This window comes from Anopheles coluzzii, chromosome X (genome assembly GCF_943734685.1).
Source record: "Anopheles coluzzii chromosome X, AcolN3, whole genome shotgun sequence".
NCBI classification, from domain to species: domain Eukaryota; kingdom Metazoa; phylum Arthropoda; class Insecta; order Diptera; family Culicidae; genus Anopheles; species Anopheles coluzzii.
Window position 1 is genome coordinate 3,378,901 of NC_064669.1, and position 24,382 is coordinate 3,403,282.

Sequence of the window (24,382 nt, forward strand, 5' to 3'; positions counted from 1 at the left end):
TGTGTAGGAAAGGGGTAAAATATTAGCCAAAATCGGGATGGATGCCATTTGACTGCAGAGAGCACTTGAAAATTCATCAAACCATTTAACAACTATTATTATTATTGCTGTAAGTTTCATCAACCAAACAACTAGTGATGGGAAAAATGAAGTTTTTGTAAGAATCGATTCCGGCTAGCTCCGCAGTTTTCTGGAATCGATTCCGGATAGTAGGTCCGAGATCAGTTTCCAGAATCGATTCCGGAATCAGCTCCGAAATCGGAATCGACTCCGGACTTGATTCCGGAATCGGCTCCATAACTGATTCCGGAATCGGAATCGGTTCCGGAATCGAAATCGGCTCTCGAATCGGAATCGACTCCTAAATTAGAATCGGCTTCCAAACGGAGTAAGTTTCGGCGACGCCATAAAAATGGGCGTTTGGGTCCAATCATACTACGTATTGATAACCGCAAAAAATCAAAAAATCCCACCAACAAAGGGTACCACCGAAGTATCGCCGTATATGTCTTTATTCGGTAAATTTAAATCATGCTTTCAGAAATCAGATTTTCTGATTGTCAGATTCTAATATTTTTGGTGGATTTAATGACAATTTGGTACTTCTTGATTGTTCGTCTGTTATTCGGTAAAATAATAAAAACACAGATAGAACCTCAAAGAAATCGGTATGTCTGGTCTCCCTGCTATTGTCAAAAATTTATATGGGATTTGACAGATAACGTCGGACGTGCAAATTCGTCAAACAATGGAATCAATTCTTGAGATTCCGTCGGATCGTCACATCCGATTTTATCTGTTAACCCAAGTGCCACAACTCTACCAAACGACCACTAAACGGGTTCTAAACGGTTCAAGCTCTCAACCTAAACGGAATATAAAAAGTCTTCGTTTAGCAAACGGCAAACGACTTATGCATTCTAACAAAAGCAAATAAAAATGCTTGTAGTGCCATCTGCTGGTGGGATAGCCACACAGCGGAGCTTTCTTCGCTTTGAGAGCATTCTCGTTCCCTTACTGTTCTGTTATGTACTATGGTATGGTTTCGCATTGAAGTTACGCATCACTAGAACTAGAACGGCGATACGCCTATTTAAATACTAAACTCCAATGCAAACCAACAGTACTGAAGCCAGTGAGATTTGAGAAATGGTCGTTGGTGTTGATACCCATCCCAAGCGCCACAAATCCACTAAACGACCACTAAACGGGTTCTAAACGGCTCAAGCTCTCCACCTAAAAGGAAACATTAAAGACTTCGTTTAGCAGACGGTAAACAACTGATGTATTCTAAAAATAATAAAAGGCTGGTGGTGCCAGTTGTTGCTGAGATAGCGGAGTGGAGTGGAGTTTTCCTCGCTTTGAGAGCTTTCTCCTTCCCTATGTACTGTTGTATGAATTCGCATTGAAGTTATGCATCGCTAGAATTTCTAGAACGGCAAAATGACAGTTTTAATACTAAATCCAATGGAAACCACCAGCACGGAAGCTAGTGAGATTTGAGTAATAGTCGTTGGTGTTGATATCCACGAATATGACAACACGACCATGCATATAGATTTTTGCTCCGAAAGTTAGAAGGGTATATAGGCCGTGATTACATAAGGCAAAACACATTGCAAGAAAAGGATAGCAATAGAATTATAAAACGCCATCTATTGAGCAAACCATTGAGCAAGCTATGAAGCATTTTTTTTTTGGATACAAGTATTTCACAGTTGTTACTGTGGCGCTTGGAATTCCCATACAAAATGTATGGAATGCCCGGGTATGCCGGTCATAGAAATAAGGGGTTCGCACACCCTATGCTGGTTGCTTCGGGGGTTGTTTAAGGTGGAAAATTATATGTACAATTTGTTCGTAAATATTCGTTTGTAGTAGATTGCGGCAATACACCGACGAGAGCTAAACTCCAGTGTTGCCGATCGGTTGTCCATGCACATGTGCAGGTGTGCAGTTTCTTCCGAGTGCTCGGTTCCTGTTCCGTTTGAATTATTGTACGTTGCGTATCATAAACCTTTAGGGGTTTTTTTTTTAGAAAAGCTGCAGCAATCACAAAGCCGCTTTGCATCCATCATCACCGCCGTGAGTATCGCTGATCGCTGTCGAACCTGACGTCATCCGCAATGAGGAGAGGGGAGTGCGTGTGACGTCTTACCGAATGCCGCTTCGATCGGAAAGTGAGCAGTGCGAGCACAACTGATGCGAAGCATTTCACGCACTGAGGCAACGGACAATACGTCCCTCAGCCGCCACCACCATCCCACTGCCACCCAAGGTTTTGGGGGTGGAAGTGAGAGTTGTGCTTTTGCTTCTGGCTTTCGGTGGCTGAGGTTGAACCGTTCGCGGTCAGTTGTAGTATTGCCCCGTGCGAGGATAGAGAGCGCACAGGCGCGCGACAATCAACACGAACCGTGACACGCTGGTGAAGCGATACGCGAGTGAGCGTGAATAGAGCGTTGACTAATAGAATCAGCAGCATGGTACCGTCGGGACCAGCAGGTGTTTCAAAGATGCTGCCAAGCACCAGGACAGGCAGGGCGTTCGCTTTCGGACGGCATCATTTTCTACTCTCGCTGGGTTTATGTTGCATTCTGCAACTGTGCCTGCTGGCAGGCTCTGCCAACGCTACCTCGATGTACTACAAGAAAGTTAGTGGAGAAAAGTATGAACCAGGTAGGTAACAATCAAATTGAAAATAGTTGTTTTAAACATAACTAAAAATTGTTAAAAATAACAGACAACAATTTTTTACATCCTACTCCATGTATGTCCTAAACTATATGTAAAATTTCGCCCATGTAGCGAAAACAAACAAATAAACACCGAAACAAAGATCTTCAAACATATTACTCATCATACGGTGTGTTAGTTCGCTTTCCAAACGTGTTCGAGGTGGTTTTGAGTAGGAGTAGTGTGCCGAGCGGATCACATCTCATCTTGTTTTCATTTTATTTATTTTTTATTTTTTGTTGTGCTCTCGCACGTTCCACAGACTGGGTGCCCGTATCGTCCACGGTGATACCTTTGGTGGAGCGTGTCGTCAGCGTGGGTGCGCGCACGAAGCCGTCCACCGGTGCGGATGGTTCGCAACACCCCGGAGCGGCCCGTTTGCAGTCGGCGGACGAAAGCTACAAACGCGCGTACGTGAAGCACATCAGCAAGTTCACGAAGATTGGCACCGCCGGAGCGTTGGTTCAGCCGGGCACGCTCATTACCGGTAGGAATAGGTAACCTGATCCGAGAGTGGCCAATTACGTATCCTTCTTATCCCGTCACCCGCAGGTAAACAGGCCGCAAGTGCAAAGGATTAGGAGCTGCCTCGGTGTGGACGGACGCAGGAGCCAACGGGGCGGAACGTGGAGCGGAAACTGTGCGCGATTTCACCTCAAGTTCAATATAATCAGCGTGACTAACGTGTTTAAAATGTTGTGCTAAAGTTAATCACTAATTCGCTAAGTGTTGATATTAATAAACGTTAAACCTACCGCGTATGTGTCGCACGGAGCTCCCTCCTATGTGTACTAATAAAATTAAAACAAAAAAATCTAACAAATTGTATCACTTCACGGCGGCAGACGCATTAGACAGATTGTTAAAGATGACAAGTAATTTGATGAAGGGTAGGACAGATTTTCTCACGTTGTGCTGCAATAGAAACATTTTGCTGTTTATTTAATGTTTGTAATAGCTTTGATCGTTTCAGCGTCCTTTATCGGACTATTCGAAGCAACAATAGAATGATTTTTACGTACCGAGGGAACAGCGCTGCACAAAAACAGATGTGTATCTGTTGAAAGATGTTTCACCCAAACGATGATTTTGCAACCCTAACCCTCACGGAGCTGTAAAGGCAAACGAAATGAAATAAAAAGTGCCGCTATCAAGTTCCCCTTCTTTTGCATCGTTGCTGCAGCGTGGTTTATTTTACTTGTCGAAAAAAAGGGGTCCACCGATAATTGAGTGATTATCAGTGCCGTGTAGAAAAGAGGACGAATGCTTCACAACTGTTCGGCATCGTTGCGGTAGGGTGTGCGCGTGTCCCAAACGCCAACTACTTTAGATGTTAGCGCTTCCCGGCGCACTTGATACGTTGTTTACTTCCTTCCGATATGGCAGCCACGTGGCGGTTAGGGAAGGGAACGTTTGTGTAAGGGATCCGTTTGGTCGTTTGTCGGTGGGGTAGCCAACCCTCGGCTAACTTAACCCCTAGCTGCTCGCAGTTACGATACATTCCCTTTTGCTATTCCGAGGGTTTAGGGCCTACATCCTAATTATTGTGTTTGATTTTCATCTCTGGACCAGATCTGCATATTTGAAATGCGCCCAAAATTGAGGATATCGGTGTTATTTATTGCATACTACAGATATTCTATTTGTCGTGGAAAAGGAACACGCCACACACTGGAATATATGAAAATGGTTCCATGATGGATTAACATTTTTAAACGTCATGTAACAGAGATAACGTGAATACACTAACATTGCTATTTACAGTGAGCTACTTGTGAGCATGTAATCGAGTGATTCCCAAAGTTATTTCTATTGCCCGATTATTCTTTTATTAGTGGGCGGTAAGATTAAAAATAATAGTGATGCGGCCAACAATGTCTAACGTGAAATTAAAAAAATGTAGTGTCGTCATTTTTTTTCAAATTGAGCGTCAACAAATTGAGCTAAATTCATACTTTTTTTAATTTAATTTCTATGTTATATACTGAATTTCTACATCCAATCTATATACGGAATCGAATACGATTCAGGAGCAGTTCCGGTTTTGTTTGGATCTAGTATCAACTCCAGGATTGGTACTAGTTCCAAGACCGATTTTAATTCAGGATCACTTCTAGGATCGGTTATGGTTCGTGATCTGTTTTAGGATTAATATGGGATCAAAAACAGTTCCAGGACTACTAGTACGCGTGGTCAGGAAAAGTGGGCTCTAGATGAAAAAAGTTTGGGAACCACTGGACTAATAAGTTCCTCAAACTACCAAAATGTTGTGAATCGCTAAAACTTGTACTCAAAGCACTGATGACCTCCTCTCCTAACTCCAAACATTATTTCAAACATTTTTCTCGATTCGGGGACATTTTGCGACTGCTGAGCGATGCTTCAAAACCGCTTGCTCAGACCTGTTGTGCCCAAGAAAGGCTGCAATGGTGGCTATCGTCAATGTTTTCAAGCAACGTGCCGCAGTTATACGGGATTGACTTAAGATGAATCGCAAATGCCTGTAACAGTGATGTGAATCTAGTTTTCACAATGATTTAAAAAAATGCATTTTGTCAACGTCAAAAACAAAACACACACAGACACAAACTTCAGACAACTGTTCTTGGAAATTTCCTGCTACTATAAATACATTGCATAACATCAGGCGCAAAACCCAGCGGTACGGTGCCGCTGGTACCTGCAATGAACGTGAACTGAGGTTGCTGCTCCTGCTTAATGACACTCCCCAAGAACAAACAAAACAGGTTCTACCCCATCTAACCCGGGAAGATTTGTTTGCAGGTAATGGTTACATTCCTCAATAGAAACTACCTTGCATCTTCTGGGTGTTGATGGTTGCAAAATTAAAGCAATAAACACGAACAATCCAATCATCATCAAAAGGCCCCTTGCACGGCTCCAATAAAACGATAAGCTCAAAACCGGAATTGTGCAGCGGGGTAGGGGGAGAAAGTCGACATCTTAGCGCAGCTCTTCTTAGCGCAACCGAGAAAAGGCATATCGGGTGATGGTTCAAGCTGCCGCTATCGAAGCGAACAATTGTATCAACCGAATTGGAAGGATGCAGAATGCGAGAAAGCATCATTGGTTGATTATTCTACAGAAAATTGTGATATTAACCTTTTCGGTCGGAAGAAAATCATTGCGAACGAGTTGCGAAGCGGTTGCAGTGGAGAAGGCAGGAGTATCAAACTCGTTGTTGTTGAACTTTAAGCTTTTTTTCGAAAAAAATCATGAACAAAACAAAAATAAAGCAACATATTCTTTTATTTGGCAATAGAAAAAAAAAGTTCAGCAATCCCATGTAAAAGATAGATAGTGAAATATTTACTTTAAAATAAAACAGAAACCGATGGTACACCCCTGACGGCATAGCAGCGGAGGCTTTTCGAGCAGCGGCAGCAGCAGCAACAGCTTCACCTACACATCGGCAAGCTTTCGCGTCGATCGCGCGTTCCGTACGATGCTCGGGAGGGCGACACGCACACCACTATGCCCTCGAATTCCAGCAGCGGTGAGCGCGTACGGCGGCACTCGCCAACACCACACACACGCTCAGACGGTCGAAGCAACCTGACCCTCGTCGATCGCTGTGCGCCCTGCTGGTAAGCGTCGTCCCCGCGGGTGCGTGTACAGTGCGTCGTTTTGTGTGTGCCTCTTTCCGCTGAAAAGAAAAAAGCCTTGGAAAGTGCGGTGGAGGGCGAACGTGCGCGTGTAGCAAACGCTGCTCCACTCTACTGGTTGCTGTTTTTGGTAAAAGTGTCTTGCGCGTTTACAAGTGTTTTTGTGTCTTGATATTTAAGAAGAAAAACCAAAATATCAAACTCACCCTCAGTGAGCGAGGGTGTGTATGTGTGACAGTGTGTGTGTGTGTGTACCCGTGTGTAGAGCCAAAGCGGGTGAAGGCTTCAAGTTCTTGGCTGGGCTTTTTCTACCTTGGCGGGTGAAACTGCGAGGCGAAAGCGAACGAAAAAAAAAAGGCATAAAAAACACAGAGGTGCGGTGGTGACACGTCACTTGGTGTGTGCCGTTTTTGAGTTGTTGTGTCGCTTGTGTCGCTACCCCCACCCCGCACAACTGGTGGGCTGAGCTCTGTACCAAGTGTGGATTGACGACGGTGTAGTGGAAGATCACCCGGAGCAATTGCCACCACGATCCACCTTCCGGCCGGGGACGGGGGGAGACAGGGGCGATCGCTTCTGCCTGGCTGGCCTTGTTCGCGTCCGGTCAACCCCGCTGGCAAGGCCACTCGCGTTCCAATTCCACAATCAGGAAGCGGTAAACCAATCAACGCACGGGCGACGGCAAAGGACGAGCTCCTGCGCCTGCAGGTATGCAATGCAGGAAGTGAAAGGACGATCGTGGTAGTGTGCAGTGTGTGTGTGTGTGTGTGTAGGGAGGAGGAAGGAAAGAATAACAACAAACAGCATCTCCATACACAAGCGCATCACGTTCGCGGGAGCACATTCCAGCAGTAAATAGTGAAGCAACGACAAAAAAAAAACAATAACAATAACGACAGCAAAATCATAACCAAAAGACGGTTTTGTTCATCTGTGTGTGCCACTTAGCAGGTAAGAGCATCGAAACTCTACCTCGCGCTGTGTTCGTGTGTGTGTGTGTGTGTGTGGCAAAGTGTTGAAATGGAAAGCGCCTGAGATGAAATGGGAGGAAGGCATGGCAGTGTATGTGTGAGTGTGTGTGTGCGTGATGATGATGTGTGTGTGTGGCAGTGCGGTGGACGCGGGTAGGCGATGAAATGTGAAATCCATCTCGCGCACATCAGCATCATCAGCATCGTCGTCGTCGCCGCCGTCTACGGTTTGAAAGTTGTCGCTGGCAAAGCGAAAGAAAATCGAAGAGAGCGAGATCCGAAAAGGAAAGAGCGTGCGTGTGTGCTAGTGCGTGCGTGTGCGAGGTGTGGAACGAGCGGCGATCCTCGGGCAGCGCATCCCACATACTCTACCTACCTGTGTGTGTCGCGGGCCACAATCAACGCTGTCCCGGGGGTGGACCATCTATCAAACGCGCCATCATCATCATCAGCATCATCATCATCAAGCGCGCGACATCATCCGCCCATCCCGAGTTCCTGGGCTGAGGGGCACTTTCGAACGAGCGCGAATCGCAAAAGGGCACACTGGTGCGGAAGGTGATAAAACACAACGGCGACGACAACCTTGAAGCGCCCGTCCCCTCCGGTAAGCGAGAAGCTTTTAGCTGAAGAATGTAGCTGAATTGATCTTTGTGTTTTAGATCTCTCTTGCCTCTTAACTCGTATTGGCGTACGTATTGGTCATCAATCTAATCTACTAATGGCAGATCAATCGCGCATCGCTTTGTGTAGCCATGGGGGTTATGGGGATGATACTGACACATCTACTAACCAGCTGCTTGTAATTTTCACCCGGCAAAGTGTATCATTTTAGTTACATGAACGCTTGAATGAAGACAAGCCGCAGCAAATGCTGCTAATAGAACACTCTGAAGCTATTTAAATTTAAAAATAATAGAACACTTCACACCGTGATAGCCATGGCTGTCAGATATGATGGCCAGAGGTTATTGATTTTAAATCCTAATTCCTTGCAAAAGCAACGGCGTATTATCACGTATTTTTGTTGCAAGATATCATTGAAAACAAGTAGTCAAAAGTCGAGTATATTAATCGAATAGAACAATTCCTTTGATGAATATACTGTAGCCACTTATATTCTAGTTATTATATTGTGAATTTTCAAACTCTCTTTATCTAAGAGATCTATAAGATCTCTATCTAAGAATCTAAAAGATAGCAAATATTACATAAAATGTTGACTAAATATCAACCAGCGTTGTTTGCGTGATCGATTTTTCCATTCTACCAAGGAAACAACTTGATCACAAAAATTAAAACAACAAGTAAACAACCAAAATTATTTTAAAATTCATTATGTTCAGCCCTTGTTAGTGTGCTGATATACAGGGTTTTCCAGGAGTTCTCATAGCTGTGGGCCACTTTATAAACACTTTCTTACGTGAAATGAACTTAATGTATTGGGAATTGGACTCTCTAGCACTCTTGTTGCACAAATCCAATAGGAATTTCCACGGAGCTTGTCTAAAAAGGGTGACATAGAGTTCAATTTCCAACGTATGCAGTTCACTTCCAATGGGAAAGAGTCTAGGAAGTGTCCCACAACTATGAGAACCCCTGGAAAACCCTGTAAAATTACACTTTCGTGGATGCCAAGGCCTAGCATATATGATAGACATAAAAAAAAAAACCTAAACCAAAAGTGTTTGGGTCCACCAGAGCAATATTAACAACATCTGGTCCGTGCCACCCTGAAAGTGTTTTCGTAAGAATCAACCAAACTGCAAGGAACAAAATGTTTTTTTTTCCTAAACATACATTTACAAACTACAGTTGACATGGGTGACATACACATTCAATTTTGTGTTTGGTTCAGTTTCCATAGTTGATGTTAAAATATTGCACCACACCACGCCTAAAGGTAGACAATCTGTATAGCATGCTTTTTAAACTTTGGACGCGGATTGATAAGCTGTTCGCAAAAATCAGGACTTGTTCCGTTGATGGTCGCCTGCACTGTTGTAATGTCAAGCTGGTTTCCGATTCCGTTTACTGGAGCTCCTGTAACACACTGTATGGGGAAATTTCTTTCTAGCAAATCTGTTGTACAAAAATGCTGCGATTATTATTGCAATTGACGAGTGACGTCATGCATCAAGTATCCGGTGCAATACACGCGATGAAAAATTAAACTAAATTTAGGCTAATTTTTGTATAGACCTCATTAAAAAAATAGGTCCAAAATTGCCTTTTTGAAGAGCCGCAAGTCGTAAGTTTTTGAGTTACAAAAAAAAATCGTTTGTTGTATAATAGAGCTCCACTAGGTTATCACAAAATAAAATAGCACCAAGACGTGGCCGAGACCGAATACTTGTTGCGTGACGCGTGCTTTACATGCTTTCGGAAGCAATTCTTTCTACACAACGGTTTTGAGGCGTATCGAAACGTTTCGTTCGGGTCTAGCACGGCGGGAGGCAATGTTCTTATCTCGCGCCCGAGAACGTTCCAAGTCCCTAGCTCTGCGCCCCAGCGCTGCAACGAATTCGACGGAACCGGAACGCGGCAATGCATCATATCCATCCAGCAGCAGCGGCAGCCCACGTGCATCCCAGTGCGACGTGTTAAATGAGTGTTTGTGAAACAGCTTCTTGCACAGCGGTCACTTCCTGGGTTGGCAGTAAGGGGAAGGAGGAGGGCAGGAAGTTGATAGAGGAGCGCGCCTGGAGAATGCGTTACCAAGGGAGAAAAACATTAGCAGAGCAACAGAAAAAGGGTTTTGCACACTTAAAGTATGTTCAAATACTGATTTTTTTCTAATTAGAATTGTTACGAAGAAGTTCTAATTCTAATAGAAAAGCTTCATTTTTTTTTCGGTGGAAATTGAGTAGCAACTATTGCCCTTTTCTCTCCGCAGCCTCCATTTGCGTTTCGGGATAGTCCTAGTAGGTGGAAAACAACCATTTCTGTCCTTTCAAAATGCACCCAAACGTCTTTCGAGTGTTGCGGGGTGTGTGCGTTTTTGCGCTAGTTTTTCAGCAGGACTCTCTGCTACTGCTGAACTACAAAATAGACAGACACACACACACACACACACACACACCGCACGTAAGAATCTTTGAAAACTTTCCACCACACTGCACTGCGACTGCGGAGGGCAAACGGTTCTGTGTGTATCTCAGGCGCCCAAGCTGGCAAGCTGCTGGCAAGCTCCTTCCGCTATTGCTGGCCGTTGTTCCACCGCGCTTGGTGTTCCGGGGCCGACGACGATGATGATGATGCGACGATTTTCCTGGATTAGTTCCGTACGAGTAGGCACGGCCGGCTGTGCGCAGTCGCGAGCGAGACGCACCGAGGCGTGATCAATTTATCGATTTTATACGTGCGCTCTCGTGTTGCCCTCTGCACACCATTTGTGTGGCTGCAAGCGTGTGCGTGTGTGTGTGTGTGTGGCGGTGGAATTTGCCCAAGCATGTTGGCAAAGTGTGATATTGCCGACCAAACATATTTTTGCGAATTTAAAGAACCATCAAATCGTAAGTCCGTGCGAAAGGATTTTCCTGTTTGGTGTGTTTTTTCTTTCAAATCCTGATCCGGCTCCCAGTCTCGGTTTAAGTCTTCCTTAAAAAACTAAAAAAAAAAAAAACGGTGCGCTCAATCGCATCAACACCCATCAGTCAACGATCACAACCCGTGCTCGTCGGGCAGGATTGGTTCGAGGCTCTATCAAGCGATATCCAGCACGAACACAATCAACCAGCAACATCTCATCGGACCCCCCGAGCCCCGAGTTTGGCTGGCCAGGCTGCCAGGCAGCTCCAGTAGTGTTGTGTCGCGTCATTTAAGTGGGTTGTGCAGCGGTGGTGCTGTAAGTTTTGGACACAACAGTGGATTTTGTTTTAAAAAAAGGACCCGTTTTGCGTGTGTGCGGACAACCAAAAGGAAAGTTTAAATGAGTTGCCTTTTTGTGGAATAATATCCAACGCAAGAACACTAATTGTTGTGTTAGTTTATCCATTTTCAAAACACATTTTATCAACTATTATTGCACCGAAACGACACGCTAGCGGAGTGGCCAGATCCGGTTTATCCGCATGTCGGCCGGATGCGCGTATCTGTGTGTATGTGTGTGTGTGTATGGCGGCCATTGCGAAAGGCCATTGCGCGCGCGATTACTTCCAGCCGGGCGGGCTTCACCGTTCGCTTCACTGGCTGCCGTAGCGGCCGACGCTCGCGTCACGCATGAATGGCGGCCGTCCTGCGGGTGTCTGCTATCCCGGCTGCCCCTCTCCTCCCCCACCCCTCCATCCGTGCGGCAGTTTTCTTCTAGCCGCGGGTTTTCCACACCGAGTTTTACCACTTTTAATTAGGTCGTACTGCAGGGTGGGTACGGATTGCGTGAAACATCCCGTCGTCAGTGTGTGTGTGTGTGTTTTTTGTTGTTGTTGCTTTTTCCAAAAGGGGAAAAACTCATCTCACAGAAGCTGCGACCTGTGGGCCGCTCTGTGCCCGGTGCCGACACCCTTTGCGAATGATTCTGGCGTAGCGCCGCGCTACGCATCGATGGCATTTTTCCGACGAATTTTTCCAACTTCATTTCCATTGATTTCGGCAGCCGGGAGGGCGAGGGTTCAATTTTCCCTTCCTGTACTGCAACTGCACTGCAAGCAGGGGGAAAGGAAACACCCCCCTGGAATCTTTCGATTCGACCCGAACGTCCGGCCGTCAAGAGGTTTGGCGTAATTGAAAAAAAGGAATAAGAAAGAAGACAAAAAAAAAACAACCCCGAACACGTTCACCCTCGTGACATAGAGAGGGAGAGTGAGAATAAGAAAGGATGCAAAGTGGGCTGCGTGCGTGTATGTGTGTGTGTGTAATTGAGATGACGACAAGGGCAATTGTGGGAACAATAAAACCGCCCTTAACTCGCACAATAGTCGAGCTGATCGTATCGCTTGTTTTCGGGGCACAATGGGTCGCCCAATACGGCACGGAGGGGCACGGCGCATCCTGATGACGTTTCGGATATTGGGAATTTAGGCAGTGGGGAGAATTAGAGCCGGTGAGGGTGAGCATGGTTTGCGACTGCATTTTGCTTACAGTTAAAGGTAAAGGCTAACAAAAAAAAAACAGAAAAGAGTGTCAAAATGTTGCATTGTTTCTGTTCTGTTGGGAACTGCGACTGACTAAGGAACGCACCGAAATAGGTCGCCGTGTTGGTGCGCGTTTTAAGTTCGATTTTTTGTTTTAATGTCAATTTTTCTTTCAAAAATGCAATTAATGCTAAAACAAGTAGCTCTTTCGGATATTTCAGCTATGATTTTTGATGGAAACGACGATACTATTCCTTTGATCTAAATGTCGAACAACAACAACAACATCGGAGGAAATTCGTTTCATGATTTGATTTTACTTGAATTGAAACAATAGTGTTGGTGTGTAGTGTAAGTGTAACGAATGTTGCAAGATTTGGTCCTTCGAACCGGATACGTACAGTGAAAATGGATGAACGTGATGTCCAAGAATTGAAAGTAGTGATGGGAGTTGTTGTTGTTGGAATAGTTTATAGAGGCTTTGGCTCCAACGGAGTTCTTTCGCCTCTTAATTAGTGATGGGAGCATATCTACGGCTCTCGAACAGACAACTGCTATTGTTTGTTCCATTCTGGACCCGGCGAAAACTGAACCACCAGTTCCGCTCGGAGTCGTTCGGAGTTGGAGTTTTTCGGAGTTGAAGTCGTTCGGAGTTGGAGTCGTTCGGAGTTGGAGTCGTTCGGAGTTGGAGTCGTTCGGAGTTAGAGTCGTTCGGAGTTGAAGTCGTTAGGAGTTGGAGTCGTTCGGAGTTGAAGTCGTTAGGAGTTGGAGTCGTTCGGAGTTGAAGTCGTTAGGAGTTGGAGTCGTTCGGAGTTGGAGTCGTTCGGAGTTGGAGTCGTTCAGAGTTGGAGTCATTCGAAGTTGGAGTCGTTCGGAGTTGGAGTCGTTCAGAGTTGGAGTCATTCGCAGTTGGAGTCGTTCGGAGTTGGAGTCGTTCGGAGTTGGAGTTTTTCGGAGTTGGAGTCATTCGGAGTTGGAGTCATTCGGAGTTGGAGTCGTTCGGAGTTGGAGTCATTCGGAGTTGGAGTCGTTCGGAGATGAAGTCGTTAGGAGTTGGAGTCGTTCGGAGTAGGAGTTGTTCCGAGTAGGAGTCGTTCGGAGTTGGAGTCATTCGGAATTGGAGTCGTTCGGAGTTGGAGTCGTTCGGAGTTGGAGTCATTCGGAGTTGGAGTCGTTCGGAGATGAAGTCGTAAGGAGTTGGAGTCGTTCGGAGTTGAAGTCGTTAGGAGTTGGAGTCGTTCGGAGTTGGAGTCATTCGAGTTGGAGTCGTTCGGAGTTAGAGTCATTCGGAGTTGGAGTCGTTCGGAGATGAAGTCGTAAGGAGTTGGAGTCGTTCGGAGTTGGAGTTGTTCCGAGTAGGAGTCGTTCGGAGTTGGAGTCATTCGGAATTGGAGTCGTTCGGAGTTGGAGTCATCCGGATTCGGAGTAGTCTAGATTTGAAATCGGCCAAAGTTGAAGACGTCCGAGTTGGAGTCGTCCGGATGCAGAATCGGTCCGAAATAGATTCGGACAGAGTTGGAGTCGTCCGGATTAGGAGAGGTCTCGATTTAAAGTCGGCCGAATTCGAAGACGTTCGGGGTTGGAATCGGCCCGAGTCCTTTGGAGTCATCCGCATTCGAACTCGGAGTCGGATTTGGACGGAGTTGGAGTTGACTGGAAGCATCCAGGGATAGCTAGAATCGGTTGGAATTGTTCGAATTCGGTCAAAGTTTCTAAGATGAGGCATTGAACTTCATTTCGCTTTTGTTTAAAGTTCCACGCACAAATTTACACAAAAAATACCTAAATATGAATAAAGATGGCTCCAGACTACTCCAAAACTTCGGTCGATTCCAAAAAAAGTGCAGATGGACCTACCTTTCCGCAGTCGATTTCGAGATTTTGGTTTTTGGAGTTCCGAATGAATTATCTGCCAACTTTGTTTGTCCATCACTAACACCAAAGGAATAGGGTTTATTTTACCCTCCAGGGGTTTCAATCGCTCTATGAACGTGACTGTTAAAAAAGCGATTGAATAGCGCAGAAGAAAGCGTTGACATGTTGTTGCTCATGATCCGTTCTTTGTTGCACTTACTAGCCTGTGCCAAAAAGGGTGTATATTTTTTTCGTTCCTTAAATTTGACTAATGCTTCCGGTCCTATATTTTACTGGCTACCAAAAGAACTTGTTGCCTTTTGTTGAGCGCGTATTGCAATTTAGCTAATATTGATTTAAACATGTCAAAAATTATTAAAACTGCTCTGTTCAAAACGTTCAAACAGCTGTTTGCGTGTGATATTGTAAAATGTCATAACAAAGAAAGCATCTAGTTTCACGCGAATCATCCGATATCGAAACATCGTTCAAAACGTGTCATATCAAATGCAGGCGAGTTCTACCGAACTCAAATGATTCATTCGAAACAGAACAGATTGTTGACGGTTGATTCGTTGGGGTGGTTCTGCTGAAGTCAGGCGTAATTTGATTCCCAATCAAAAACCGTCCCTCCGCTCCGGTTGCGTTACACAAGCAAGCTAAGCAAGCTGATATTTAAGGGTGGAGAGCACAGGATCTTAAAACCGTGCCAAGAAGTACGCTTGTAACGTTCCTTTGCATTAAAGGTTAAAGGTTAAACACCAAATGTGGGGCCGCTTAACCTTAAGGAGGGTAATATTTGCTCAACTAGATTGAAGACGTCACATTGGATATTTTGTTTATGTTTTTCTGTTTAAATTGCACCAAAAAATACGCAACTCGCAACTATTTACTATTAGACAACGGCAATACGGAGGTGCCAAGTGCATCCTTTCCTTGCCTGTAGGGCCATACACAGTAAACTGCAGCGCTCCGGCGAAAAGGGAGGATGCGATTGGTGGATCATTCGGGGCGCTGGTTCACCCATAAAGTTCTTCTCGCTGTTTTCACGCTTCAGTTCGACGATTGGATTGGATGTGCGTGCACCGAAAAAAAGAAAGAAAAAAAAACAGCAACAACAACGGGCATCCCTGCGAGAAAAACAAACCACCCGAGCTGCTTCTTGTATTACCCCTTGCAGGGTTTGTCTCAGCACGGGCGTTGGGCCAGAAAATGTTCCACTTCCTCCGAATCCAGAGAGAGAGAGAACGGCAAAGCCGGAACTAAGAGGGAAGAAAAGAGACTCCCGACCACCACCATCCGGTGGGTAACAGCATCCGAGGCGGACAACCGCTCATTTAGCGAGTCGGCGCAGTGAACGATTCCGCCGCACGAAGACGACGGGTCCCGCCGTACAGGCAACTCGTTCGTGTCGGGGATATTTCTTCATTCGAGCCGTGTTCAATGTTGTTCTGCTGGAGAGAATTAAAAACTGCAGCGGAAATGTTGCTAAATGTTTTGCCCTGCGGTACGGCATGGTAAAAGGATGTTGCCGAGGAAACATTATGCGTTCTTTTTTTGTTTCGCTTTTGCTCGACAAATAATCGTTCTTGAGTTGGTAGACAAATTGTTCTTCGGTCTTTGTTTGTTGCAGAGCGTTGTCGCTTTCCGATGCAAATTAACGAGGCACTTCGACTTGCTGGAGAGCAATTTCCTTTGGTTCGGAATATTGTTCAGATAATTAGGTGTTTTACTTCCACTACAATTTACACAAAATCTCTGTACAGCAACAGAAGAGGAAACTGGATTGATTTAAAGTATTTTTTTAAATGTCTCTTCCTTCTCACATGCCGACCTACGGAAAAGGAAATGGGATGTGTGTCTTCCTGCCCAGCCAGCAAATTCTTTCTCTATTTTCTCTATCTCTCTGTTTTTCGATCTCTTTCTCTGTTTCTAATAACAACATTATTTACTTATTTAGCAAACTGATTACTAACTAACCACCACCTCCGGCAGCTTCCGAGGCAGCTTTACTAAAGAAACGAGCATCGTGCAGTTTGTTTCGCCTTTTTATTATCTTTCTTATCTACTTTCAGCTAATTTGCACTCGAATTAACTAACCATTTCTGCTATATTTAATAATATGTAATGCTTTGCTTTATATATATCTAATACTATACATGAATGCTATCGGTTATCAATCTTAACATTGTTGTACATTTAAAAGGATTGCTATTTACACTAAACTCGGTGATGGGTGATGGCGATAAAAACTAACATTTTCTCTTTGCTTTTCTACGCTAATTTCGTCCCACCATGGAACGGCACCTGTCTGGCCTGTCGCGCGTAACATAAAACCTCCCGTTCAGGTTTGGTTTTCGAACCGGCGGGCCAAGTGGCGCCGGGAGGAGAAGCTCCGCTCGCAAAAGCGGCTAATTAACCACGTGGGCGGTGTGGGCGGCGGCGGCGGCAGCGGTGGTGGCGGCGGCCTCGGCAACGGGGGGCTGGTGGGCAGTGGCAGCCTCGGCGGTGGTGGCGGCGGCGGCGGCCAGTCGGGCGGCGGTACGGGCCCGGCTGGCGCGGGCGGCGGCGTGATCGGGAGCATCGGCACGGCGGCCATCTGCTCGCCGTCGGCGACGGCCGCCAAGCTGTACCAGTCCGAGTACGACAACCCGTACGGGGCGGCGGCGGCTGCGGCCGCCGTCGCGTCCGGCCAGCCCACCACCGCCGACTGCTACAGCAGCGCGATCGGCAACTCGGCCGCCGCCGTCGGCCTAATGTCGGCGCAGCCGCCCCGCGACAACTACCAGTACTTGCTGTCGGATTCGCTGCATTCGCTCAGCATGCCTTACTCGTTCCACCACCGGCTGCCGTGCAGTTCGCCCTCGACCGTGCAGCCGATGGACCTGAACACGCACTCGGCTGCGTCGGCGGCTGCGGCGGCTGCGGCGGCCGCGTCCGCCGCCGCCTACAGCCAGTCGATCAACATGACGGACCTGTCGCAGATGACGCCGCCGAGCGCGGCGGCGGCTGCGGCGGCCGTCGCTGCCGCCGGGCTGCCCCCGGTTCCGTCCCGCCACCTGCCGATAATTACCAGCGCGATAGCGGGCGGCGGCAACGGTGGTGGTGGTGGTGGCGGCGGCGGCGGCTCAGCAAACGGTTCGGCCGGGTCGGGCGGCGAGCTCGGCGAACCGGGCAGTGGTGTGGTGACGGCCGCCAGCGGTGCCAGTGGGGGCGGCGGAACCAGTGGCGGAAGCAGTGGCACGGGGAACCCTTCCGCACAGCAGCAGCAGCAGCAGCCGCCCCAGCAGAGCGGCGGCCATTACATTACGCGGCTAGAATAATCTTCAATCTCGTCGGCGGCAGCAGCGGCGGCCGCAGCGGCAGCAGCCGCCGCGGCCGCAGCCATGTTACCCATGCTGCATCCGAATCCGTCCTCCTCCTCCTCCCCGACGCCCTCGTGCTCGTCCAGCTCCTCCTCCCATCAGCCGCCGCTTCACAATCCGCACGCACACCATCACCCGCATCACCACGCCCACCTCAATGCGCATCTGCACGGGGGCGTCCCGGGCGCGCTGTCCTCCCCGCCGCCGGCCAAGGTGTCGGCCGAGCTGGTATCGGGGCTGTCGCACCATCTTTCCATCCTTTCGTCCTCCGCCTCCTCGCCGAACTCCTCCTCCACCTCCTGTGCTACGGCGTCGCTGGGCCATCGGCTTCAGCCGCCCCACCATCTGTCGCACAACCTGCACGACCATCACCATCACTATCTGCAACATCACCACCATCAGCAGCAAGAGCAGCAGCAGCAGCAGCAGCAGCAACAACAACAGCAGCAGCAGCAGCAACAACAACAACAGCAACAACACCAGCAACAGCAGCGCCATCTACATCCTGCGCTGGGATCGCCCCGGCTGTCGCCACTGCACGGCAGCTCCCTGCTCGACCAGCACGCGAGCGCTTGCAGCATCCCGGGCAGCATCCACAGCAGCCTAGCGACCCATCCCACCCACCAGGACAGTGGCCAGCTCGGGTACCACGGGCATGGCAATACACACGGCCACCTGTTCCGGTCGTCGTACCGGTCGCTGTTTCGCCATCCCGAGACGGCAACCATCGCTGCGCTGCGATCGTGCAGCTCTCCCACCCACCCGCCACTTGCTACACCTACTTCAGCACCTCCCCCTCCTCCTCCTCCTCCTCCGCCGCCGCCTCCTCCTCCTGCTCCTCCGCCGTCTGGGTCCGGTTCGGGGGGTTCATCTTCCGCAGCAGGGCCGAACCCGGAGCAAAGCACTGACGGTGGGCCCACTATCGCTGGTCCACCCTAAAGGCAGGCACGACAACAGCAATAGGCCACTGGGAGATTTGTTTTGTTACACTTCAACTGGCAAGCGGGTCGGCGACAAGTCTCGCAATAGAAGTTGTAACACACGAAAGATGAATTATGAATAGTTCGAATCCGACAACTGATAAGTACCGGTGTACCGTTGATACATATTGACAAACAGCGCAACGGTACGAACGCGGCCTGCTAGTGCCGTGGGTAAGCACATGGCCTGCCACATCGTAGTTCGCGCGTTCAAATCCCAGCCCGCATTCACGACGGTGCACGGACACGAATATAGCAATACTTTGATGTTTATTATATTGTGCAGCAACGATCATATTTAAGCGTAGGAGAATAGAAGGTGTTTATGTCTCTGTTGATACCACACATATCTTCCAATTATCAAGAAGAAGAAGAAATAAAAAACAGAATTTTAGGGGCATTGAGTAACTCAATACTGATTAATTTCTGTCAACTGACATTGTGCTCAACCAATTTGTGTTGTTGGTGTGTGGTATGCTGCAAGATATGATGCCGACCCGTGGGCCAGTTTTGTGGGTGCAAAAACGAATTATAGAGGGGCTAGCAGATACGAATTTAGAAAGCAAAAAATATGATATATATTTAAAAACAGCATTGTGTTGTGGTAAAGGAAACGAGGCCGAAACGCGGCAGTAAAAACACAATAATCGAAGAAGATTCTCTTCTAAATGAACAAAACACACACACACACACACACAAACAGAAAAAAACAGAATAACAACGCACACACACAGAGTGGAAAATCATGTGGATAGCTCGTAAACAAAGCAAGAAGATAAGTAAAAAAACAACCCCCAATTGTGATAATACCGTAATACGTGTTAATTAAAAAATTGCATATAAACAAATTAAAAGCATACGAATTACTCCCGTGTATATGGTATATGTAGGATTGTACATTCGACCTTAACGCCGTGTGTTGTTTTTTTTTTTTACTTTACTTTTCCTTTTGTTTTTGCTCCCCATTTCGGAATCAAAATCGGCTGCCATACTGCCCTTTTTTTTGTTGTTGCAATTTTGGTTGTATCATTTTCGCGACTGCGCCTACCCCAGCAGCACGTTTATTTGTTTTTTAGCGTTAAAAGGCAGCTAACTGTTATCCAGCGCTGAAATGGGCTGAACTCTCTTTCCTCCGTATCGGACGGAAGCGCCCGTACCAGCGGGGGTCGGGGGGTCGGTTGCACAAAGGGCGCGGTGTGTGGCGCCGTGGTTTTAGCGATTACAATTGCTCAAGTTTCTACATGAACACACTATACATTACATTACAACTACGGACGGCCTCAATGTAGCGGCGATAGGAGCAGCATTTTTAGTGGTTTTTGTTTTGAGTTTTAAATGATTATTCGTAACACACGAGAAATGGCCCATCGATAATCGCGCCAGAAAACTTCGTTTTCTTCCCCCACCCCCGTCGGGGCTGTTGCAGAACCGGGCGGTGGCACACTCAAAGAGTCGTACCGTCGCCGTAGGCCAGCATAGGAGGAACGTTTTGTTTTTTTTTTTGCAAAGAGAGCACCACATGGAAGGAAAAAAATGCAGCTATAATCTCTTGTTACGCTATTTATTCTACGCATTAGTGTGAGGCCAAGCCAAATCGCCCCACTGCAAAGCCGAAACGGCGAAACGAATGAATTTGGGACGAATAATGAAGGCAAAAGGGCCCACCGGCCCCGCGCGATATGGCTGCTGCACTTGTTGCACCGATAATAAAATGATGATGTATGTGCAGTTTTTAACTCCAGAGCGGCAGTGGGCAAGAGGCAATTTTAAGTAGATGAATTGCAACAGAAGACGAAGAAAATGAACAAAAAAAAAAAATAAATAAATAAAAACAAAGAGAACAGGGCAAAACATTTAGCGACGCATTTACTACTTTCAAAGTAAAATAACAATCGCAGAATTATCGCCGGTTAAGGGGGGGGGGAGCGTGAAACAGCATTTTTCACAAATTGACTGAAAACAAACGGAAAGCAGAAAATAAATGCACTCAATGGATGAAATCATGTATCGATTTTAGTTATTTTGTACTTTGTACAACAGGGCAGTAAAAGAGTAAAAAACACAAACACACACACACACACACCACTGGCCGGTGGTGTACTGAGCAGTGCGGGGAAAATTACAACCAGTGGAAATAATAATCTAGAAGGAGAAGCAATAAATGAAGCAAGCATAGTTTGAAAAACAAAGGCTAGAATCGAATAATGGGAAGGGGGGGAGCCAGTGACTAAGAGAAAGGCGTTACAATTGTTTAACAGTGAAGCAAATAAAAAGCAAGCAAACAAAACAACACTATCGGTGGAAAAAATAACGAATTTTGTGAACAGAAAATAGCAAGCAACACAAACGAACCTAACAAAAACGTGTCATACGCAATATACCAGAAAAGAGAAGAAAAAAAAAAACGATTAACACACTCTCACACACAGCGTGCGTTTCATTTTAACTGTTCGTAACGGTGACGGAGGGGGGGGGGGGGGGGTGCAGGTTCTATATATCGATGTGAGAAATTAATCCCAAACCAAGAGCTTTCGTTGGGGATGGGGGCTAGAATTTTTATCTTTTTGCTTTATCGTAATCGTAGGGCTTACGGTGGTTCTAGAACGGGTCGCTCACTTACTACTTTACTTTGTTAGCTTAGGTAAGCGTAAATGGATTCGTTTTAGTCGTTGTTTTTGGTTTTGGTTTTGTTATTTTTTAGTTCTCTTTGGTTATAATTTGTTTAGCTTAGTTCTTCTTTTCCATTGCATTTTTTTAATATTTCTTTTTTCCTATGTTTTCCCCTTCGTGATATGTTAAACCTTTGTTCAATTATTTTAACACCTTTTTATCTTCACTCTCTCGTCCTTCATCAAACGTCCTCTTCCCGTCGTGCCCGGCAGCAACTGCGAATTTTGCCTGCGAATAAAAATGATCGAAATTAAATAGGCTGATTGCTCGCCTCTACCCTACCGAACGCTACGAAGAGGCTGACAGAGGCGTCAGCAGTGAACAAGAAACACACACCACCACCACATCCAAACCATTATAATGATATCGCCCCGCTTTAATGTGGTGGATGTGACCGGTTTGGGACCGCCGCCGCCGCCGCCGCCACCACCGTCAGAGAAAACGCGCAGCAGCAACACGACGGGCGGCCAGGCGCCAGCTGCCGGGATGGCACACGCCCCGGTGGCAACGACCGCGGGCGGCAGCAGCAGCAGCAGCTATCGGACGGAGGCGGACCAACTGATGCACGGCGTCAACTTTACCACCGCTCATCACTGGCCGGTGCGGCACGCCAAGGGGCTGCTGAACGGGCCCGGCCAGAACAACTGCTTCCTCAACTGTGCGGTACAGGTGAGTGTGCGGGGACAAATTATTACTGAGTACCGAGTCTATCATTTGGACAGTCTTGAAAGATTGCATTGTTTTTTCTTAAATATAAATACGTCAGGCCTCGCCTTTGGAATAGATGTTTCCTCCTGTTCGTACCACTACAGCAGTGGCTAGCTCGACTCTAATTCTTCGATGAGTCATCCAAATTACAACGGTTCCTTGTTTTTAGCTATACAGAATTGACCATGTGGTATTGCTCCAACACAATGGAGCCACGGATTTGACACCGAAAATGGAATGCTTTCCGTTTCCATTCTTTTCCATTGCCAGTGCAGTAGAGTTGACAATGCCCAATTAAAGCTTTACGACACCAAAATGAGAAAATCTCGAACTGGGACGAATCAATTTTGAGAATATCCTTAAGCAAATGTCGCAGATAATCTTTAGGATCACTCGTGGACGTCAATTGAACAATTTGAAGGGATTATCTTTTAAATTTTACTGCGATGCTCGAATCTTCAAACACTTACTATGTTTTGGGACATATTTGGGCCTATTCCGAATTAAATTAAAATCTAGTTGAGCCGAGATGTATCACAAAACTGCATCTAGCAGCTCCAATAAAGCGATCAAGATATCATTCCACATCTGTTGTGACATCTTGGCTGTCGAATTACTGTACAGATGTGTTGAGATCCTACTGTAGGTTATACAAGTGGTCCTCAACATCCACAATACCTGATTTACGAAAGTTTGAAGACATGTAGATGTTTTTTTTTCGAGCAATTCACATTGATTTGATTCTTCGCCAATTCTTCAAACAATTCTTCAAACAATTCTTCAAACAACAATTCAACAAACAAACACTGAAAACTCTTTAAAATCATAGAACAAAGCATCATGCGCGTTTATTAGTAAGGGACATATTTGGACCTATTCCGGATTGAATTGAAATCTAGTTGAGCCGAGATGTATCACAAAACTGCATCTAGCAGCTCCAATAAAGCGATCAAGATATCATTCCACATCTGTTGTGACATCTTGGCTGTCGAATTACTGCACAGATGTGTTGAGATCCGAATTTAGGTTATACAAGTGGTCCTCAACATCCACAATACCTGATTGACGAAAGTTTGAAGACATGTAGAAGTTTTTTTTTCGAGCAATTCACATTGATTTGATTCTTCGCCAATTCTTCAAACAATTCTTCAAACAATTCTTCAAACAACAATTCAACAAACAAACACTGAAAACTCTTTAAAATCATAGAACAAAGCATCATGCGCGTTTATTAGTAAGGGACATATTTGGACCTATTCCGAATTGAATTGAAATCTAGTTGAGCCGAGATGTATCACAAAACTGCATGTAGCAGCTCCAATAAAGCAATCAAGATATCATTCCACATCTATTGTGATATCTTGGCTGTCGAATTACTGTACAGATGTGTTGAGATCCTACTGTAGGGTATACAGGTGGTCCTCAACATCCACAATACCTGATTGACGAATGTTTGAAAACATGTAGAAGTTTTTTTCCGAGCATTTCATATTGATTTGATTCTTCGCCAATTCTTCAAACAAAATCAAAGCACAAGGGCATCATGCGCGTTTATTAACAGACATGCTAGTCTTGCTTGCTGCCTTTAAAACAGCTAATCAGAGCAATATTTTTGGGGAAGTCTTGGAGCAAAAAGCTCCAAGATGTTTATATCTAACCGTGCAAAAAAAAAGGTGCCTAAGAAACAAACGAAGGACACACACTCATCGGCGGATGGAAACTTCAGCGCGTTGCTTCCTTTTTCACTCCCGGGCAACGCGTTTCCTTCTCACAAATACAGACACACACACACACACACACACACATGTAGATCTATCTCTATTCTTCCGCTTTTCACCGTCGGCAACCGGCAGCCTATACCCGTGCACCGAATGTGAAAACATAAATTATCCACGCTCGGTGGAGCTTTCCCACACGAACCAACCATGCGGACCGGAACGGGGTGACCAAGGAGGTCCCACGGCAAGTGCACATACACACACACACACACATCAGCGCATCTGCGTGGAAACGCTGTTCACAGAGCGAGTTCACTTGGGTGCTGCTTTCTTTCGTACAAAACCTCTACCAGACGGTGACGGTGGGGGAGGGGGGCTTGGTGGTGGTACACACATGGTACCCGTCAGGTGCCTTGAGAAAAAAAGATGGCAGTGCTGCTGCTGCTTCTGCTGTGTAAATGCACATGGCCTGTCCACCTGTTCCGTCTGCCACGCGCGTTTTCAAGAGATTCGTTTGCCGCGGACACAAAGTTTTAAAGGGTTTTTGGTTTTATTTTATTTTTTTGTTTCGTCTTTTGCTTGGTTGCCAGCGAGAGCAGGTGCTGATTCTGTTTCCCTTCTTTCCCTTATTTTGTTGTTGTTGTATATACTTTGTTCTGCTCCCCAGCTCCTTCGGGCGTAATTT

The 24,382-nt window shown here is 46.4% G+C and overlaps 4 protein-coding genes across 4 annotated transcripts in view; all 4 read left to right on the forward strand.

The window, feature by feature from the left end:
- The first annotated feature begins 1,900 nt into the window (after positions 1-1,900).
- On the forward strand, positions 1,901-3,494 carry LOC120958601 (uncharacterized). The gene is made up of 3 exons (XM_040381514.2): positions 1,901-2,676; positions 2,996-3,220; positions 3,286-3,494. Exons 1-3 carry the CDS (start codon positions 2,481-2,483, stop codon positions 3,312-3,314), a joined length of 450 nt encoding a protein of 149 aa, XP_040237448.1. The 5' UTR covers positions 1,901-2,480; the 3' UTR covers positions 3,315-3,494.
- Positions 3,495-6,128: 2,634 nt separating this feature from the next.
- The window catches only part of LOC120948290 (uncharacterized), a 47,809-nt gene continuing 29,555 nt past the window's right edge, over positions 6,129-24,382 (forward strand). Inside the window, exons 1-2 of the mRNA XM_040364459.2 lie at positions 6,129-7,937; positions 21,484-21,940. Coding sequence (XP_040220393.2) covers positions 21,632-21,940 — 309 coding nt within the window. The 5' untranslated portion in view covers positions 6,129-7,937; positions 21,484-21,631. The remainder of the gene's footprint in view (positions 7,938-21,483; positions 21,941-24,382) is intronic.
- On the forward strand, positions 16,518-17,602 carry LOC120957597 (glycine, alanine and asparagine-rich protein-like; the record flags this gene model as incomplete). The annotated part of the gene is made up of 1 exon (XM_040379918.2): positions 16,518-17,602. A coding segment is annotated over one exon (1,062 nt), but the record flags the coding sequence as incomplete, so codon positions are not given.
- LOC120948295 (myb-like protein AA) lies at positions 17,586-19,786 on the forward strand (the record flags this gene model as incomplete). The annotated part of the gene is made up of 1 exon (XM_040364470.2): positions 17,586-19,786. A coding segment is annotated over one exon (975 nt), but the record flags the coding sequence as incomplete, so codon positions are not given.